Source organism: Ahaetulla prasina, chromosome 5, assembly GCF_028640845.1.
Source record: "Ahaetulla prasina isolate Xishuangbanna chromosome 5, ASM2864084v1, whole genome shotgun sequence".
Taxonomy (NCBI): domain Eukaryota; kingdom Metazoa; phylum Chordata; class Lepidosauria; order Squamata; family Colubridae; genus Ahaetulla; species Ahaetulla prasina.
In genome coordinates this window covers 136322331-136338473 of record NC_080543.1, presented here as the reverse complement: position 1 = coordinate 136338473, position 16143 = coordinate 136322331, and the positions used below count along the sequence as shown (strand labels likewise).

At 41.2% G+C, this 16143-nt stretch overlaps 1 protein-coding gene across 5 annotated transcripts in view; it reads right to left on the bottom strand.

Annotated features, from left to right (window-relative positions):
- AKAP11 (A-kinase anchoring protein 11) overlaps nucleotides 1-16143 on the bottom strand; it is a 57284-nt gene that overhangs the window by 23060 nt on the left and 18081 nt on the right. For 4 of the 5 annotated variants that reach the window (XM_058184715.1, XM_058184714.1, XM_058184717.1 and 1 more), the window contains 7 exons: nucleotides 15598-15762; nucleotides 14513-14610; nucleotides 12456-12566; nucleotides 11471-11515; nucleotides 8409-8543; nucleotides 6049-6313; nucleotides 53-4610 (listed from right to left, as the gene is read on the bottom strand). In XM_058184715.1, the coding sequence (XP_058040698.1) occupies nucleotides 53-4610; nucleotides 6049-6313; nucleotides 8409-8543; nucleotides 11471-11515; nucleotides 12456-12566; nucleotides 14513-14572 (5174 nt within the window). In that variant the 5' untranslated portion in view covers nucleotides 14573-14610; nucleotides 15598-15762. Of the gene's footprint in view, nucleotides 1-52; nucleotides 4611-6048; nucleotides 6314-8408; nucleotides 8546-11470; nucleotides 11516-12455; nucleotides 12567-14512; nucleotides 14611-15597; nucleotides 15763-16143 lie in introns of those variants that run through there. The other variant, XM_058184718.1, reaches the window with a different exon arrangement.

The following is a 16143-nucleotide window of genomic DNA, read 5'->3' as shown; positions in this document are numbered from 1 at the left end:
TCTACCTGCTCTTGTCCTACAGTATATATTCCCTGAAAAAAATCAACCTTACCTTATATTGATGGCTGGAGCAATATTTGTCATGCAAGAAGTCATAATTTCTGTGGTTAGACTTTCGGCAAAACTGATTCCATCTTGACTGATTCCGCTATCCGCTGTCAAACTGGTGTTGCTGAGCTGCCTCCTTGCTCGACCCAATGTGACAGGTGCAAGGTTTTCAGCAAATAGGAGCTTCTCCTCCATATCGACATGAATTTTGGGAATGTCCAAATGGAGCACATGAGATTTAGGCAAGGTGATGCTTACACTCCCATCTGAAGACTGTCTAACGTTCGAAGGAAGGTCTCGTCCAGCTAGCACCAGAGGTGAACCGCCAATGCAGGTTTGATGTTCTTTCAAATTGCAGTGTTTGCAAGCAGCTATAGAAAATGGGATCATTTTTTCTTCGTAGGTTAAGCTCTCTCCATTGGTCCAGCCTTCAGGAGCTTGCCGAGTACTTGATCCTAAGCTTGCTTCTAAAGTATCATCTACGATCTTCTTCGCATATTGGTCTACGGCTTGTAAAATGTTCCCTTGATAAGTAGAGTCCCTCAAACTCTCCGTGCTGTGATACAGCTTTTGCTTACAACGGGAAGAAGACAGTCTTTGACTCCACATTGTTTTGAAATCGGCGACTTTATCGTCTCTCGATGGTTGGTACAAGCAAGAATCCGTTAAAGATTTGGGTAAACTCGTCGTGGACTTGAACGTCCTTCTGGCATCCGAGGCAATCGTACAAGCAAGAGATTCCGAAAAGTCAAGCAACTTTGAACGTTCAGGCCCATGTAAGGGACATCTGCTCCTCCAAGGTTGCTTCGCAAGATGAAGCATCATGCCGTTTTTCTGATTCTTTTGATCTAAGTCCTGGTTTGCTGCCTCGAACAGCTCAAGCTTACTGTTTAGCTTGAAGCTCTTTTCTGGAGCAACCTTTCGACTTGGCTTCACCCTGAGTTTCCTGGCAGCTTGCTGCATTCCAGACCTCACCGTTTTGTAAGCAAGCCTACTGGCAAAATTATCCATGATGAGGTCCCCTTGGCCACCTTCCTGTTTCAAAACCCGAATGATGTGGTCGGTATATTCATCCGTCACGCTTTCGCAGCTGGGATATTTGGAGTTGAGCCCCGAAGCTTCTGGATTCACGGGCACAGGAAGAATGCAACCATCTGGTTCTCTAGAACGTGGCTTCGGTCTTTTGTCTTTGGACCAAGATTCTTGATAATGTCTTTTCAGGTGAAAGCAATCGCCCTCATAATTAATGTGACGGCGGCTCAGAAGTTTACAGTGCCTTGAGTTGAGCCTTTTCTTGGCTTCTCGGATAACCCTCCCAGCCATTTCACCAGCATAAATCCACAAAGCGGGTGTGTTTTTTTCCAGAACGTTAACAAATGTGGAATGCCCAACTCTTTGGTCTTCCGTGCTTACTTGCAAGTATCTCTTCTTCTCCATCTGGGTAGCTTTATCTTCTAAACGGGATGCGGCTTGTTCGGTTGCCATAGAGATGATATGAGTAGCGAGATGATCAGCGTAATCTATTGTCGGTCCGGAAGGTTGAATTTGCTCTACCAGTGTTTCGGAATGTTCTTCAACCTCCTTGTTTTCAACTTCTTCAGAGAGAGACCGCATTAATTTCAACATAAACTCTTCCTTTTCTAAGTTTTCACATTCTGGAGTATATGTTCCATCTGTTTCCGGTACGTAAGGAGTCGAAGGAGGTGTAGCAGGTGCAAACTCCTTTGCTAATTCCCCTTTCAGTTTTTTGGTTAATTTCCTTAAATTCCACTCTGAACTTGACTGAGAAGGTATTAAAGGTGTGGAAGGCGGTGTTTCTGGTACCACGAGAAGATTTTGGTCTCTGACATTCAATTTATCTTCCAGATGAAATGTGTCTTCACACGTGGGCACCACAGAAGAGTTATTTATTTCCGAAAAAGTTATTTCATGAGCAAACGCAGAACCTCCTGTGGCTTTAGATGCACTCTGTTTATCAAGTAAATTACTGATAGGTATCGCTGAACTGTCTTCCACATCAGGAACCTGCTCATTAGATTTGACAAATGCCATCGTAGGAGAGGTTGTACTTGTGGATAGCTTGCAAGCCACCCAGTTCTTTCTTTCCTGAACTCCATCTTTACACCCCAACATCAAACATCGGTTAGAAGCAGCGGTAGAGATGTGAAATTTCGATATGTTGTTTAAAGGCATCTGCTGTTGACCCACGATAACTGGGATGTTCTTCATTTTTTCTCCTTGTTTGGCCACACCCTGAGATTCCTTCTTATCGCTTCTGGAGTGGGTTCCCAGCCCAACACAGTAGGCTAATTTCTCACCCGTAGCCGAACACGCCGATTTCGTTTCATCGACAGACTGTTTTACGATCCGTTTGGCCAAATAATTAGCAAACATATTCTTGCAGGCGTCTTTCCTGATGCACTGCAAACAGGGGCCATCTTTCATTTGCAGCACGCCTGTGTACGGCTCTGTCGATTTAGAAACCCGGGAAGAAGTGACGGCTTCGTAGGCTTCCGATACGATCATATCGACCATCGTTCCAGAAAAGTTATTGATGCTCGATATTTCTGCAAGTTTGCTGGCCTCAGGCTGGTCGGGTGGATTATGTTCATTGTCTTGTGTGAAATCAGTGGTCAGGTAGATATTTCTAAGTGAGGACACTTCGTTTCGATTCCCTTTGGTGGCACAACACGTTTCTGACGACCCTTTGTAGAAGGAGAGTGGATTCTTGACTTTGGCTTCCTTCCATAAAATCTGATGGTGAGAAAGGATGCTTCCAGCTAAGGGCACCGGAATTGAACTTGCAATGCCCGTTGTGTAGAACAAGGCTCGGTTAATGGTGTCTTCCTTTCTAAATTCCCAAACTGGGTTCAAGGCTACCGGCACTTTCTCACAAAGCTCAGAAGAACCATTGGATGTGTGGGTTAACTCCAGCACCCTTTCCTTGCTTACGTATTTTACGTTGTCCGTGGAAACGCTGATTGCAGCTTGCGACATGAAGCTCACGTCGGCCTGCGATAACTCAATAAAAGCATTCTGGATGACGGATTCAGACAAGTCTTCTGCATAGGACCAAACGACGTTATCGTTATAACGGAAGGAGCCCTGATGAGACCCCGTGGGCGTCGGCGGATGTGAAAACTGACAAACCTCCATTATCCCCTCAAATATCAACTCCTCGGCAAGGTTTGCTGCAAATTTGGTAACGGTGTTGGTAAACATTTGTTGCTTCACCGAGTACAGTTCTTTCAAAGCTCCGGTGACGGCTTCGCTGACCAAAAACCCTGCTAAACCACTAATGGCTTTCTTCTTCAGCAGAAGAGCCTGCTGCCTCCCAATCTCGTAGAAGGCCATCTGGAAGACCGAAGAAGTCAACTTAGCAGCCAACTGGCACAACGCATTGGTGCACGAAGAAACGCCCTTCTGGAGATCTTTAAACGCACTTCCAAAACTCGTTTCCACCAGCTCCGAAGCAAATTTCTGGATGTGATCTTTAATCACTCCCGACTTGTGTTTGGATTTCTCTTTCTTATGAAGTCCTTTTCTAGATATGTCTCTTTGGATTTTTGCCGTCCGGTCTTTTTCTTCTACCGGGACGATTCTACCCTGGCTGATAATCTCCTGTGTGCATCTACACAACGGAGGTGGCCTAGCATTACATACAGAACCCAGAATTTCAAAAGAAATGTTATTTGCAAAATCTGAGTAGGTGTGATAGACAATGTTGTGGTTCTGGCTGAAAGCATCTCGATTCATTCGACAGAGGCATTCTGTGGAAAAGCAGCTGCCCAGAGGACTGAAAGCAGAAGATCTGATTGGGCTGAATAAGGCTGCGTGATCATCGGTTGGGTTTTTGATCAGGCGGGGGGAATCTGGGACATCCAACAGATTGTTGTAAGGAGATTCTGGTTTGCGAGGAGTTGGCTTCCTTACGTTGGCTGGAAGAACCGGACGATCATACTTGAATTTTTGAGGATTCATTGATGTTGAGGTGGAGCAGGACTTCTGACATGAAACGATGCTTTTCTGTGACGTATGGGTTATGGTGGTGGGATCTCTAGAACCTTTAGAACTATTTTCCAGAGTTTGTTCGTGTTCATCAAATTGGTCAAAACTATCAAAAAACTCGCTGACTTCCGAGTCGGAATCTTCTACTCCATCTTTCCCTACTGGTATTTTCGGCAGCTGAAGTTTTGCCTTCAAGCTTTTTTGATACCCTTCTTCATCCAAGAAAATGACAGGGCTTGGACTAGAACAGTCTGACTCAGAGGAATCGGCCGGAGAGGAAGAAAATAAGGTTTTGTGCAAAAAATTAACCCCGCGATCCGAAGAACTGTGGGATCTGAAAAAGTTTCTCTGTATCCAAGGATCAGAAATGGAAGTGGAGACCGAATTTCTGACAGAAGATGACAATTCTTCAAGTTCTAAGATGTTCACCAAGGAGATGGAGGATTTGACCGATGGCCTCCGACACAGAGAACTGATGAAGGACTTTTGATCGTTAGATTTGAAAGAATGACCAAAGGTGGACTTCGGAGAAGCCTCTTGACTCTTGTCAGGTTCTGTTCAAAAAAAGGGGGGGGGGGAGAAAGAAAATAAAGAGAAGACATTTTTGTAAGCTACCTTAGAGAAGGTCTAGCTATGTGGCTACTAAGACTTGACACCAACTGAATGGGCCTCTGGTGGCTCAGACTGGTAAGACAGTCTGTTATTAACAGCAGCTGCTTACAATTACTGCAGGTTCAAGTCCCACCAGGCCCAAGGTTGACTCAGCCTTCCATCCTTTATAAGGGAGGTAAAATGAGGACCCAGATTGTTGGGGGGGCAATAAGTTGACTTTGTATATAATATACAAAAGGATGAAGACTATTGCTTGACATAGTGTAAGCCGCCCTGAGTCTTCGGAAAAGGGCGGGATATAAATGCAAATTTTAAAAAATGACACATGAATCAATATCAGTCAACTAGCAGAATCAGAAAACAATGCAAAAAAATTTGGCCACTTTATCGTATAAAACTCCCGTGCTCACTTAACAGCAAGTTCCAATAGGCTCAAGAGGGCAATTTCAAAATAAATGTCTATACATTTACATCCTTAGTAATCAGTATGTTCGTGAATTTAATATATATATATTAAATTCATAATTTAATATATATAATAAATTAAATATATTAAATTAAGGTAGGTAAAATGAGGACCCAGATTGTTGGGGGCAATAAGTTGACTTTGTATATAAATATACAAATAGAATGAAGACTATTGCTAACATAGTGTAAGCCGCCCTGAGTCTTCGGAGAAGGGCGGGGTATAAATGTGAATTAAAAAAAAATGAAAAGGAGAACTAGGAGTAATATAATAGCAGTCTTCCAGTATTTGAGGGGCTGCCATAAAGAAGAGGAGAGTCAGCCTATTCTCCAAAGAAGGACAAGAAGCAACGGATAGAAGTCAGGACAAGAAGCAACAGATGGAAATTAATCAAGCAGAAAATCAACTTAGAATTAAGAAGGAATTTTCTGACAGTGAGAACAATTAATCAGTGGAACAGCTTGTCTTCAGAAGTTGCTCCAACACTGGAGGTTTTTAAGAAAAGATTGGACAACCCTTGTCTGAAATGTTATAGAGTCTCCTACTTGATGATGTTAACAAACTGGGAAATGAAATGTCTACAAGAAAACAACCAAGCTCAGACAACAACAACCATACACAAAAATAGCAACAGCACTCAGACTTCTAACAATTTAGGTCTTTATTTTACAACTTCGAAACGACGGGAGGCTGAGTCAACCTTAAACTGGTCACAATTTGAACTCCTCGTAGTGAGCAGAGTCAGCCTGCAATACTGAATTATAGATACCGTGGCTCACACAGCATATCACAATATACAACACACTACAGATGAAAATATTTCTGCAAAAATTGAATGAGAACATGCTCTTTAAACATCCACTGAAAAACCCAAAATATCGAAGAAGCTACACTATCCCAGGGGATCCACTAACCGATAGGGATAGTTTTTGCTGGGTCATCTTCCTCTAAATGTTCTAAGGCGGTCACGAAATCATCTTCGATGGAGGACACGGACTGATTTGTGTCATCGTTCTCGGTGTGGGTCGAGTCCAGCGCCTGTTTTTGCAATGAGTGCATCTCCTCACTACATCTTATGGCGGCGGTGTACTTGCTCAGCAGAGTTAATACAGCGTCTCCTCTCAGCCTTGGAAACGAAGAAGACAATCTCATCACGCACAGCACTCGTGAAATGCAATTCTGGTGAAAAAAGAAGAAGGAAAAAAACACCCAACCCCATAGGTTATTTATCAGTAGCTTCCCCATTGACTTTGCTGGTCAGAAGGTCGCAGAAAGGGAACACATGACCTCGGTCGTACAATGGGGCAAAGTTCACTCAATAACTGTCTCACTAAGTGACAGAAATGACACGCTGAATTGCGGACGTGCATTTAGGATTACTGTTTATATGTATGTATGTATGTATGTATGTATGTATGTATGTATATGTGTGTGTGTGTATATGTATGTGTGCATATATATATGTATATGTATATGTATATGTATATATATGTATGTATGTATGTATATAAAGTGTTTTTCTGTCGAAGCACCTGGTCTGCCCCAATATGGGCGGGAGCATACTAGCCAAGTTCGAATCCAAGTAAGGGTATGGCTAGCTGATGAGAGCTAAATAGCTTGAAACAGATCTATCCTAGTCTCCCTTTATTTCTTTATCAGCAATATATATATATTGCTCATACATACATACATACATATATTTGTTTTCTGAGGTTTTCGTGGGTGTTTGTATGTACGTCTTTGGTTATTCGGGTTTTCTCCTGCGTAAAATTGGAAGTGTCTTGGCGACGTTTCTCCTAGAAGCACGAAGCTGTAAACAGCTAGCCTGAAGATGACGAATGGGATTTCGTCGAAACGTCGCCAAGACACTTCTAATTTTACACGGGAGAAAACCCGAACAACCAAAGACCTACATACAAACACCCGTGAAAACCTCAGAAAACATATATATATATATATATATATATGTCTTTGGTTATTCGGGTTTTCTCCCGCATAAAATTAGAAGTGTCTTGGTGACGTTTCGACGAAGTCTTATTCGTCATCTTCAGGCTTCAGCTTCGTGCTTCTAGGAGCAAAGTATATGTAGGTCTTGGCATATTCGGGTCTTTTCCCGTGTAAGGTTGAGAGTATCTTGGCAACATTTTGACGAGGTCTCACTCATCATCTTCAGGCTGGTGCTTTCGGCTTCGTGCTTGTGTGAGCAAAACGTGGTCAGAGCTGCCGTCTCTCTATAAATACTGGTGGGGAGATGGGGAGTGTTTGCTGTGAGCGAGTTGGTTGGCTGTGTGGTTGCATCTTGATTGGAAGATGGAGTGGGTGTTTGCAGATTGGTCGGCTGTTTTGTAGCATCTTGTGTGGGTGTGGTCCTAGTCTTTTGTGTTGTAACGACCTGGTTAATGGGCTGTGTGGAAACATCCTGAGTTCTGGGAATGTGACCTCCTGAGTCTTGTGCTGTAACAGGATGTTTCCACACAGCCAGGTCGTTACAACACAAAAGACTAGGACCACACCCCTACAGGATGCTACAAAACAGCCAACCAATCTGCAAACACCCGCTCCATCTACCAATTAAGATGCAACCACACAGCCAACCAACCCGCTCATAGCAACACTCCCCACCTCCCCACCAGTATTTATAGAGAGACGGCAGCTCCGACCAAGCTTTGCTCAAACAAGCACGGACTAGAAGACCTCTAAGGGCCCTTCCAACTCCGTTTTCTATTATTCTATTTCTCCAGTCTAAGACTGTAATAAATTGTTGTTGTTGTTGTTGTTGTTCAATTCGATTCTATATTCTATAACATTCTACATTCTATTCTATTCTATTGCCTATTGCCTATGGCAAGCATGCCAGAGGTGGCCCACTCTCTGTGGGCACACGCACCAGCTGTTCTTCTTGTTTCTGGTGCCCCAGCTAGCTGGTCTTCGCTGGTGCTGGAGCACCGGAAAATGAACTGAAAACGGCCAAAACCCAGGCTGTTTTCCGGGCCATTTTCAGACCTTTTCAGGGGCCATTTTTCAGACCATTTTTCAGGCTGTTTTCTGGGCTATCTTTTGGGCCATTTATAGCCCGAAAACAGCTTGAAAACGGCCCAAAATGGCCAAAAAACAGGCATGCATGTGGCGGCTGCCTGGTCTTTGGATTTCCGGCGCTCCGACGCACTCTCATGCAGAAATGCAAAGCTATTGTATTCTATTGTATTTATTCTATTCTACTCTACTCAACTCTATTCTATTTTCTATTCAATAGCAGCATGCTACATTCTCTTACCTTTTGTCTGAGGCCGTCACTTGTCTCTGCCGGTTTACAAATATCCTTTAGCAGAAGTGCTTCCTGGTCATGCAAGCTGCACCAGTGGCTTGATTTCAGAACATCTGGAAGGCCCACAGAGACGGTAGCCAGTTCCTAAATGAAGCAGAGCACATTGGAAGAACAATTCAATTGAGCAGGGAAATTATCCCACCAATGAGTTTTTTTTTTTCATTTCATTTTTTTTCATTTTCAAAAACGATTTGCAGCAAAATACAAATTAACTCCCCCACCCTCCAAATCAAATAAACTTCGGATGCCATTGTATACAAATTTCGCTGCCAAAACTCCTCATGGAACCTAATGGGTTTACTCCACGGATGAGAACGGGATAGAGAAAAAAAGGAAAACAAACAGAAGCCATAAAGCTATCCAGGCCTAGAACCTCCAACGAACAAAATACGAGCACTATACAGTGGTGGCCAAATGTGGAAACCTTTTGAGGAAAGTGTATTTTCTAAAACTAGCTAATCACACCACTTTTTTGGGAGGAGTAGTACCATAAAATTATATATATCAATGAAAAGATAATTGAATCAAGAATGTAATGCAATCAATTTTATGAAGGAGTTGCTATTAGAATAGCAGTTACAGCATAAAGAAGAAAAGTGAAACACATAGAAAAAAACGAGATACATAAAAATTATCACCATAGAAAAAACGAGATATACAAAATGATCCCCATGTCAGTTAATGCTTAGTTGGGTAACCTTTAGCATGAATCACGGCCTTAAAACGTCTTCCCATGAAGTAAACCAAGTCTTTTAGTTCTGCAGCTGTTATCATGTGAAACCAAGATGGAATGATGGCTTCTATTAACTGGGTTTTATTGCTGGGTCGCTTCTGACTAACAAGTTTCTTTAGTCGAAAAATCCATAGATTTTCAACTGGGTGAAGTTCTGGGCTATTCCCAGGCCATTCCAGCAGGGGAATAGGATTATCTTGAAACTCCAAAAAAAAAGTGGTGTTATTAGCTATCAAACCTCAAAAATACATTTTTCCCCCAAAAGGTTTCCACAATTTTGGCCACTATTGTAATGTCCACATAAGAATAGAAAATAAAGGCCAGGAGCATTTCACTTGCGTAGTTCAATGTAAAAGGCCCTCTTCTGGGTTCTCCATTGTTAAAACTGGATTTTTACGGTTTTATACAGGCAGTCCTCGACTTACAACAGTTCATTTAGTGACCGTTCGAAGTTACGACGGCGCTGAAAAAAGTAACATGACTGTTTTTCACACAACCGTTGCAACATCCCCAACGGTCACGTGATCAAAATCCACAACCGTGTTACTGACTTAAGAACTGCAATGATTCACTTAACAACCATGTCCCGAAAGGTTGTACAATGAGGCAAAATTCACTTAACAGAGACGTCTTGCTTAATTACAGAAACCTTGGGCTCAATTGTGGCCGTCAGTCGAGCATTATCTGTAGTTAGGCATTATCTGAGATCCAGCACAGATATAAAACAACAATTTGCCACATTTATGTGGAATTTCTATTGGCCCTATGTAATATTAGATTATTTCAGAACAGTCACTTTCATGGATTATATTTCCAAGCACTTGGAAATTATATTCTAAATTAGGGGTCTCCAACCTTGGTCCCTTTAAGACTTGTGGACTTCAACTCTCAGAGTTCTGGGAGTTGAAGTCCACAAGTCTTAAAGGGACCAAGGTTGGAGACCTCTGTTCTAAATACATTGTTTTTTGGGGGAAAAATAATAAAATCATAGTTATTAATATTATACAGTTATGTTTGTTTCTCCAGAAAGTTTCATCTTCTCCGATACCTTTTTTGGCCTCATGGTCACGTGATCAAAATTTGGCTGCTTGGCAACTGGCATGGACTCATGACCTTCCTCATGTGACCTTCCTACAAGCCAAGTCAATGGGGAAGCCAGATTCACTTAACAACGGTACTGAAAGAAGAAACTTACGACCACTTTTCACACTTACGACCGTATCAGGGTCATGTAATCAAAATTCAGATGCTTGGAAACTGTGAAACCAGATCCACTTAACAACCCTGCGACTAACTTAGTAACTGCAGGGAGTAACTTAACAGGTGTGGCAAGAAAGTCTCATAAAATGGAGCAAAGTTCCCTTAACAAATGTCTCACTTAGCAACAGAAATTTGTTTTCAATTGTAGCCGAAAGTCTGGACTGGAATGTAGATAGAACTTGTTAATCTTAAATTATGAAGCATGTCTTTTTGATATATCTTCTTTTTTTTTTTTTTTTATTGAAAGAGTTTTAAAAACCAAAAACATTTCCCCCCCTTTTTCCCCCCCCCCCTCCCAGAAAACCCCTTCCCCTCCCTCCCCGGCTTCCCGGGTCAATCACAAGTTATTGTTATACATAAACCAAGCATAGAATAAAATTTTCCCTTCCATTCCAAATAACCACATCCAAAGCTTTTCATCTCCCAACCCCCCCCATTACATAAAATAACTTTCTAATTATTCACAGGCAAACTGATATTTCTTAATCTGATATCTGTTTTGTAGATAATCAATCCATTTTTTCCATTCAATTAAATATCTTTCCTGCGTATTGTCTTTTAAAAACGCTGAGATTTTAGCCATCTCAGCCAAATTAATAACTTTCAATATCCATTCTTCTATTGTAGGTACCTCTTCTTTCTTCCAGTATTGTCCAATCAACAGTCTTGCTGCTGTTATTAAATTCAGAATCAATTTAGTCTCAATCCCTGTACAATCCGTTATAATTCCCAAAAGGAAAAATTGTGGCAGGAACTTTATCTTCTTCTTCAGTACATTTTGAATAATCCACCAAATTCTTATCCAAAAGACCTTAATTTTCTTGCAAGTCCACCAAATATGAAAATATGTAGCATCATCACAATCACACCTCCAACATTTCGCTTGCATATTAGGATACATACATGATAATTTTTTGGGATCTAAGTGCCATCTATAAAACATCTTATAAAAATTTTCCCTTAAATTCTGTGCTTGTGTATCTTTTTGATATATCTTCTGACTCAAAGAAAACCATACCTTAGGTGGAATAGCGGTGTCATTAGCAAAACAGAGAAACGTGACCTGCAATAAAAATACATATATATATATATGTATATAAACAGAGATCACATAAATTATTGAAAGAAATATATGCAGGTTTTAAATATATGATACGTCAGGCTTTAGCAAAAGATAGATATGTATTTGATGCTCGTTAGGTGTTTTTTTTAACGTCTTCCAGGAATTTTGCAAAGGACGCTATATCTGGTGTATATGTTTATATTTATATATATATCCATATATATCCATATCTATATTTCTGTGTGTGTGTGTGTCTGTGTAACAGAACATCAGATAGAAGCAAACTATTAAATATTATTTGGTGAAGTAAATATGAGCCAAGTATTGCTGAAAAATCGGGAAAAAAAATTTTTTTTTTCAATCCAGCAGGATTTTTTTTTTAAACTGAGGAAAAATGTGTTAGGAATGAAGTTTAAGAAACTTGTGTTCTGTTTTGGCTAAGAATACATATATTTTCTTTATCCCAATGGAGAAAAATCAGATTAGAAAGCTTAGCTATTGTTTAATTAAGCCACAATATAAATACAAACAATTCAGAAATCGTTTTATATTTCAGTGTATGGCTTAGTTTAACATCAAAATAAATATTGAGTCTAAAAAGGGAAATATATTGAGGGTCTCTCTGTAATCGAATTATATAAAAACTTTCATGAACTATATGAAAACAGTGTCAGTAACTCACTGCTAATACCTTTTCTCTAATACTTAAAGAGCAGATTTATATGAAAATAACGACAATAACTCGTATGTCACCCGGCTCTCAAAGACTCTGGGCTGCTCACAAGGACCAAACAAATGACGCTAAAATCACTAAAATATAAAAATAAATTTAAAAGATAGTGAATGGGATAGAGTGAAGGGTCTGAAGGACATGGTGAAGATCATAACGAAGGTGTAATTCGTATTTATGTTGAATTTAAAAATTGAAGGGATGCCAAACCTCTTTGAAATGTTCATCTTTTTTGGACAGATCTTGTGTTGATATGGTACACAACGGTTTTTGACTTTGTAACAACGGCATCATAGGAGAGAGGGAAGATTCATTGAAGGTCTGTTTTTGAAATAAAGAAAGAAAGAAATAAGGGGATCGGTAAATGTGATTTTTTTTTATGACCTTCTTACAAGCGAAGTCGATGGAGAATTCACTTCACAACCGTATTACTAGAATATAGAATAGAATAGAGCTGGAAGGGACCTCGGAGGTCTTCTAGACCAGCCCCCTGCTCAAGCAGGAGAACCTATACTAACAACTGTGAGGATTCGCTTCACAACGGTGGCAAGAAAGGCCACAAAACGAGGCAAAACTCGCTTAGCAACGGGGTTCGGTTCTGGTAAATGCGATCCCCTTTTTACAACCTTCTGACAAGCAAAGTCGAGGGGGAAGCCAGATTCACTTAATAACCGTGTTACTAATTTAACAACCGCAGTGACTCACTTAACAACATTGGGAAGAAAGGCCGTAGAATGAGGCAAAACTCACTTAGCAACAGCCTCGCTCAATTTGGGGCTCAGTTGTGGAAAATGCAATCCCCTTTTGGGATCTGAAGTCAAAAGGGAAGCCAGATTCTTATTCAATAAGTTTTTTTAATTGGTGTTTTATCTTGTATTTATATTTGTGTTTTTATCAGGCTGTAAACCGCCCTGAGTCCCTCGGGAGATAGGGCGGTATAAAAATGTGATTAAATAAATAAATAAATAAGATTCACTTAACAACCGTTTTATTAACTGTAGAGGCTCACTTAACAAAGGTGGCAAGAAAAGTCAAAAAATGGAGCAAAACTCACTTCACAAATTTCTCGCCTAGCGACATAAATTTTGGGCTCAGTGGCGGTCCTAAATTGAGGACCACTTGTAACTATTCTGCGAAGTTTTCTTATTGTTGTTCTTTTTTTACTCAGGATTGTGTAAAAACTATTATTTTATCCTGAGGTCCTAAGATCTTGAGTATCCTTTTTTTTAAGTAAAAAAGTTTTATTTTTACAATCATGTCAAACAACTCATTCAATGTACAGTTATATACAATTAGTCGGGCTTGCCCAGTCACCACCCCCCTTTTTAACACTCTTCCTTCTTCTACCTTCTTTTACTTTCCAGACCTTCCTCTCCTTCTCTTATCTACATCCTCTCCTCCCTCCACCCTACACCTTCCTTCTCCCTCTTCTACCCCTCTTCCTTCCTCTTCTCCTCTTTCCTACCTCCTACTTTCTCCTCTTTTCTCCCTCCTCACCGTTCTAAAATGGTAACTGGGCAGACCCGACCCTACATTAATTATATTTATACATCTTCAATAATCCCTGTACATTAACCATCACTCCATCTCTAGCCTCAACCCCCAATTCCCTCCCCTTACCCCCACCCCCACCCCCACCCCGACTTCCCAGAACAAAATGCAGGGTATCAAAACTAACAATCATAATCTAAAATAATTCCTAAATTATAATCTCTAGTCTCTCCACACTTAAGATCTTGAGTATCCTGATGTTCAAACTAAGTGTAAGAATTTGAGGGAAGAGCCATCTTTTTAAAGGCTCCCCGAAAGCTAGGAGACTGGAGGCTTGCTGAGGGAGAGGAAAGTTTGGTTGGAAGAGTTTATTTAATTAAATTAAAATAAAGGCTGGATGAGTGTATCCAAGAACATTTGAGACAAGAACTCACGTCTCTAGGAAAACAAGAAAAACTATTCATCTTCAACCCAGAGAAAAGAAATCCAAGTGTTGTTGAGGTTGTGTCATGGCCAAATTGTTTCCAAATCTCCAGAGAGGAAATATCTCATTTGCTCTGAATGAACTTGATCAACTCATGGACTCCATCTTTAAAAAATTCATTTTCAAAGCTGACTTACGGATTGAGGAGTTTATTAAACCTGGCATATTAGCCTTCTGGCTAAATCGCCTGAAACGTTCTTTTCTTAAGAAAGTAAAGGAAAAAAAAAACTTTATTGTGAACCATTAAAATAGTAGCTCAGCCAAATCAACGTTATTAAGACCAAGGTCTTACCTTTTTCATTGGTCCCCTAGGATTCTTCTGACAGCTTTGGATCCTGATGTGACCGTCCATGTTTTAATGTTTATTTTCACAGATGAATTCAAGAATCTCTAAAATAAAAAAAATGCACAATTTCAAGTTAATAAAAAGAGGAGGAGGGAAAGGGAAGAAGAAGAAGAGAAGGAGGAGGAGGAGGAGGAGGAGGAGGAGGAGGAGGAGGAGGAGGAGGAAGAAGAAGAGGAGGAGGAGGAGGAGGAGGAGGAGGAGGAGGAGGAGGAAGGAGGAGGAGGAAGAAGAAGAAGAAGAATATGAAGAAGAATATGGAGGAAGAGGACGGGAAGAGGAAGAGGAGGAAGAAAAGGAGGAGGAGGAGGAAGAAGAAGAAGAGGAGGAGGAGGAGGAGGAGGAGGAGGAGGAGGAGGAGGAGGAGGAGGAAGAGGAAGAAGAATGAAGAAGAATATGGAGGAGGAGGACGGGAAGAGGAAGAAGAGGAGGAGGAGGAGGAAGAAGAAAAGAAGAAGAAGAAGAGGAGGAGGAGGAGAGGAAGAAGAATATGAAGAAGAATATGGAGGACGGGAAGAGGAAGAAGAGGAGGAAGAAAAGGAGGAAGAAGAAGAAGAAGAAGAAGAGGAGGAGGAGGAGGAGGAGGAGGAGGAAGAAAGAAGAAGAAGAAGAGGAGGAGGAGGAGGAGGAGGAAAGGAAGAAGAATATGAAGAAGAATATGGAGAAGGAGGACGGGAAGAGGAAGAAGAGGAGGAAGAAAAGGAGGAGGAAGAAGAAGAAGAAGAAGAGGAGGAGGAGGAGGAAGAAGAAAAGAAAAAGGAGAAGAGGAGGAGGAGGAGAGGAAAAAGAATATGAAGAAGAATATGGAGGAGGAGGACGGGAAGAGGAGGAGGAGGAGGAGGAGGAAGAAAAGGAGGAGGAGGAGTGGGGAAGAGGAAAAGGAAGAGGAAGAAGGAGGAGGAGGGGGAGGAGGAGGGACTCACCTGAGATTCTAGTTTTCTTATGTATCTGAGAGTTTTTATTCGGTTCAAGATAACATCTCAAGACCTTCAGTGTCAAAGCACCATGCAGCCGAAACGGCCAACGACACTTACCCAAGTGCAAATGCTTGGTTGCCTTCAACATCCAAGAGTCCCTTCTTGAAGATCCATGCCGTATGAGATCTTCCCTGCCTTAGCAGGAGATGGACTCTGCCTTCACCATTGTCCATGAGAGCCTTCTAGGTCGCCGCTGCTCTTCTACACGCTACATACTGCAATCTTGAGAGAGGAAACAACTTCATGTTGGGAATGACAGGGAACGACGAAACCACAAATCCAAGAAAATATGACTTTGTCAGGCCAAGCAACAGATGAGACTTCCCACTTCTTTAATCTTTCACCAAGACTGAATGTATGGTATCCATTAGAAAGTTGATATAGGTAGTCTTCGACATATGACCAGAATTAAGCCCAAAATTTCATTTGCCGCATTCTCCCAGGGTCACATGATCAAAATCCAGAGGCTTGGCAACTGGCATGTACTTGTGACGGTTGCAGTGTCCTGAAGTCATCTGATCCCCTTTGGCGACCTTCTGGCAAGCCAAGCCAATGGGGAAATTGGATTCATTTAACAACCACGTGACTGACTTAACAACTGCA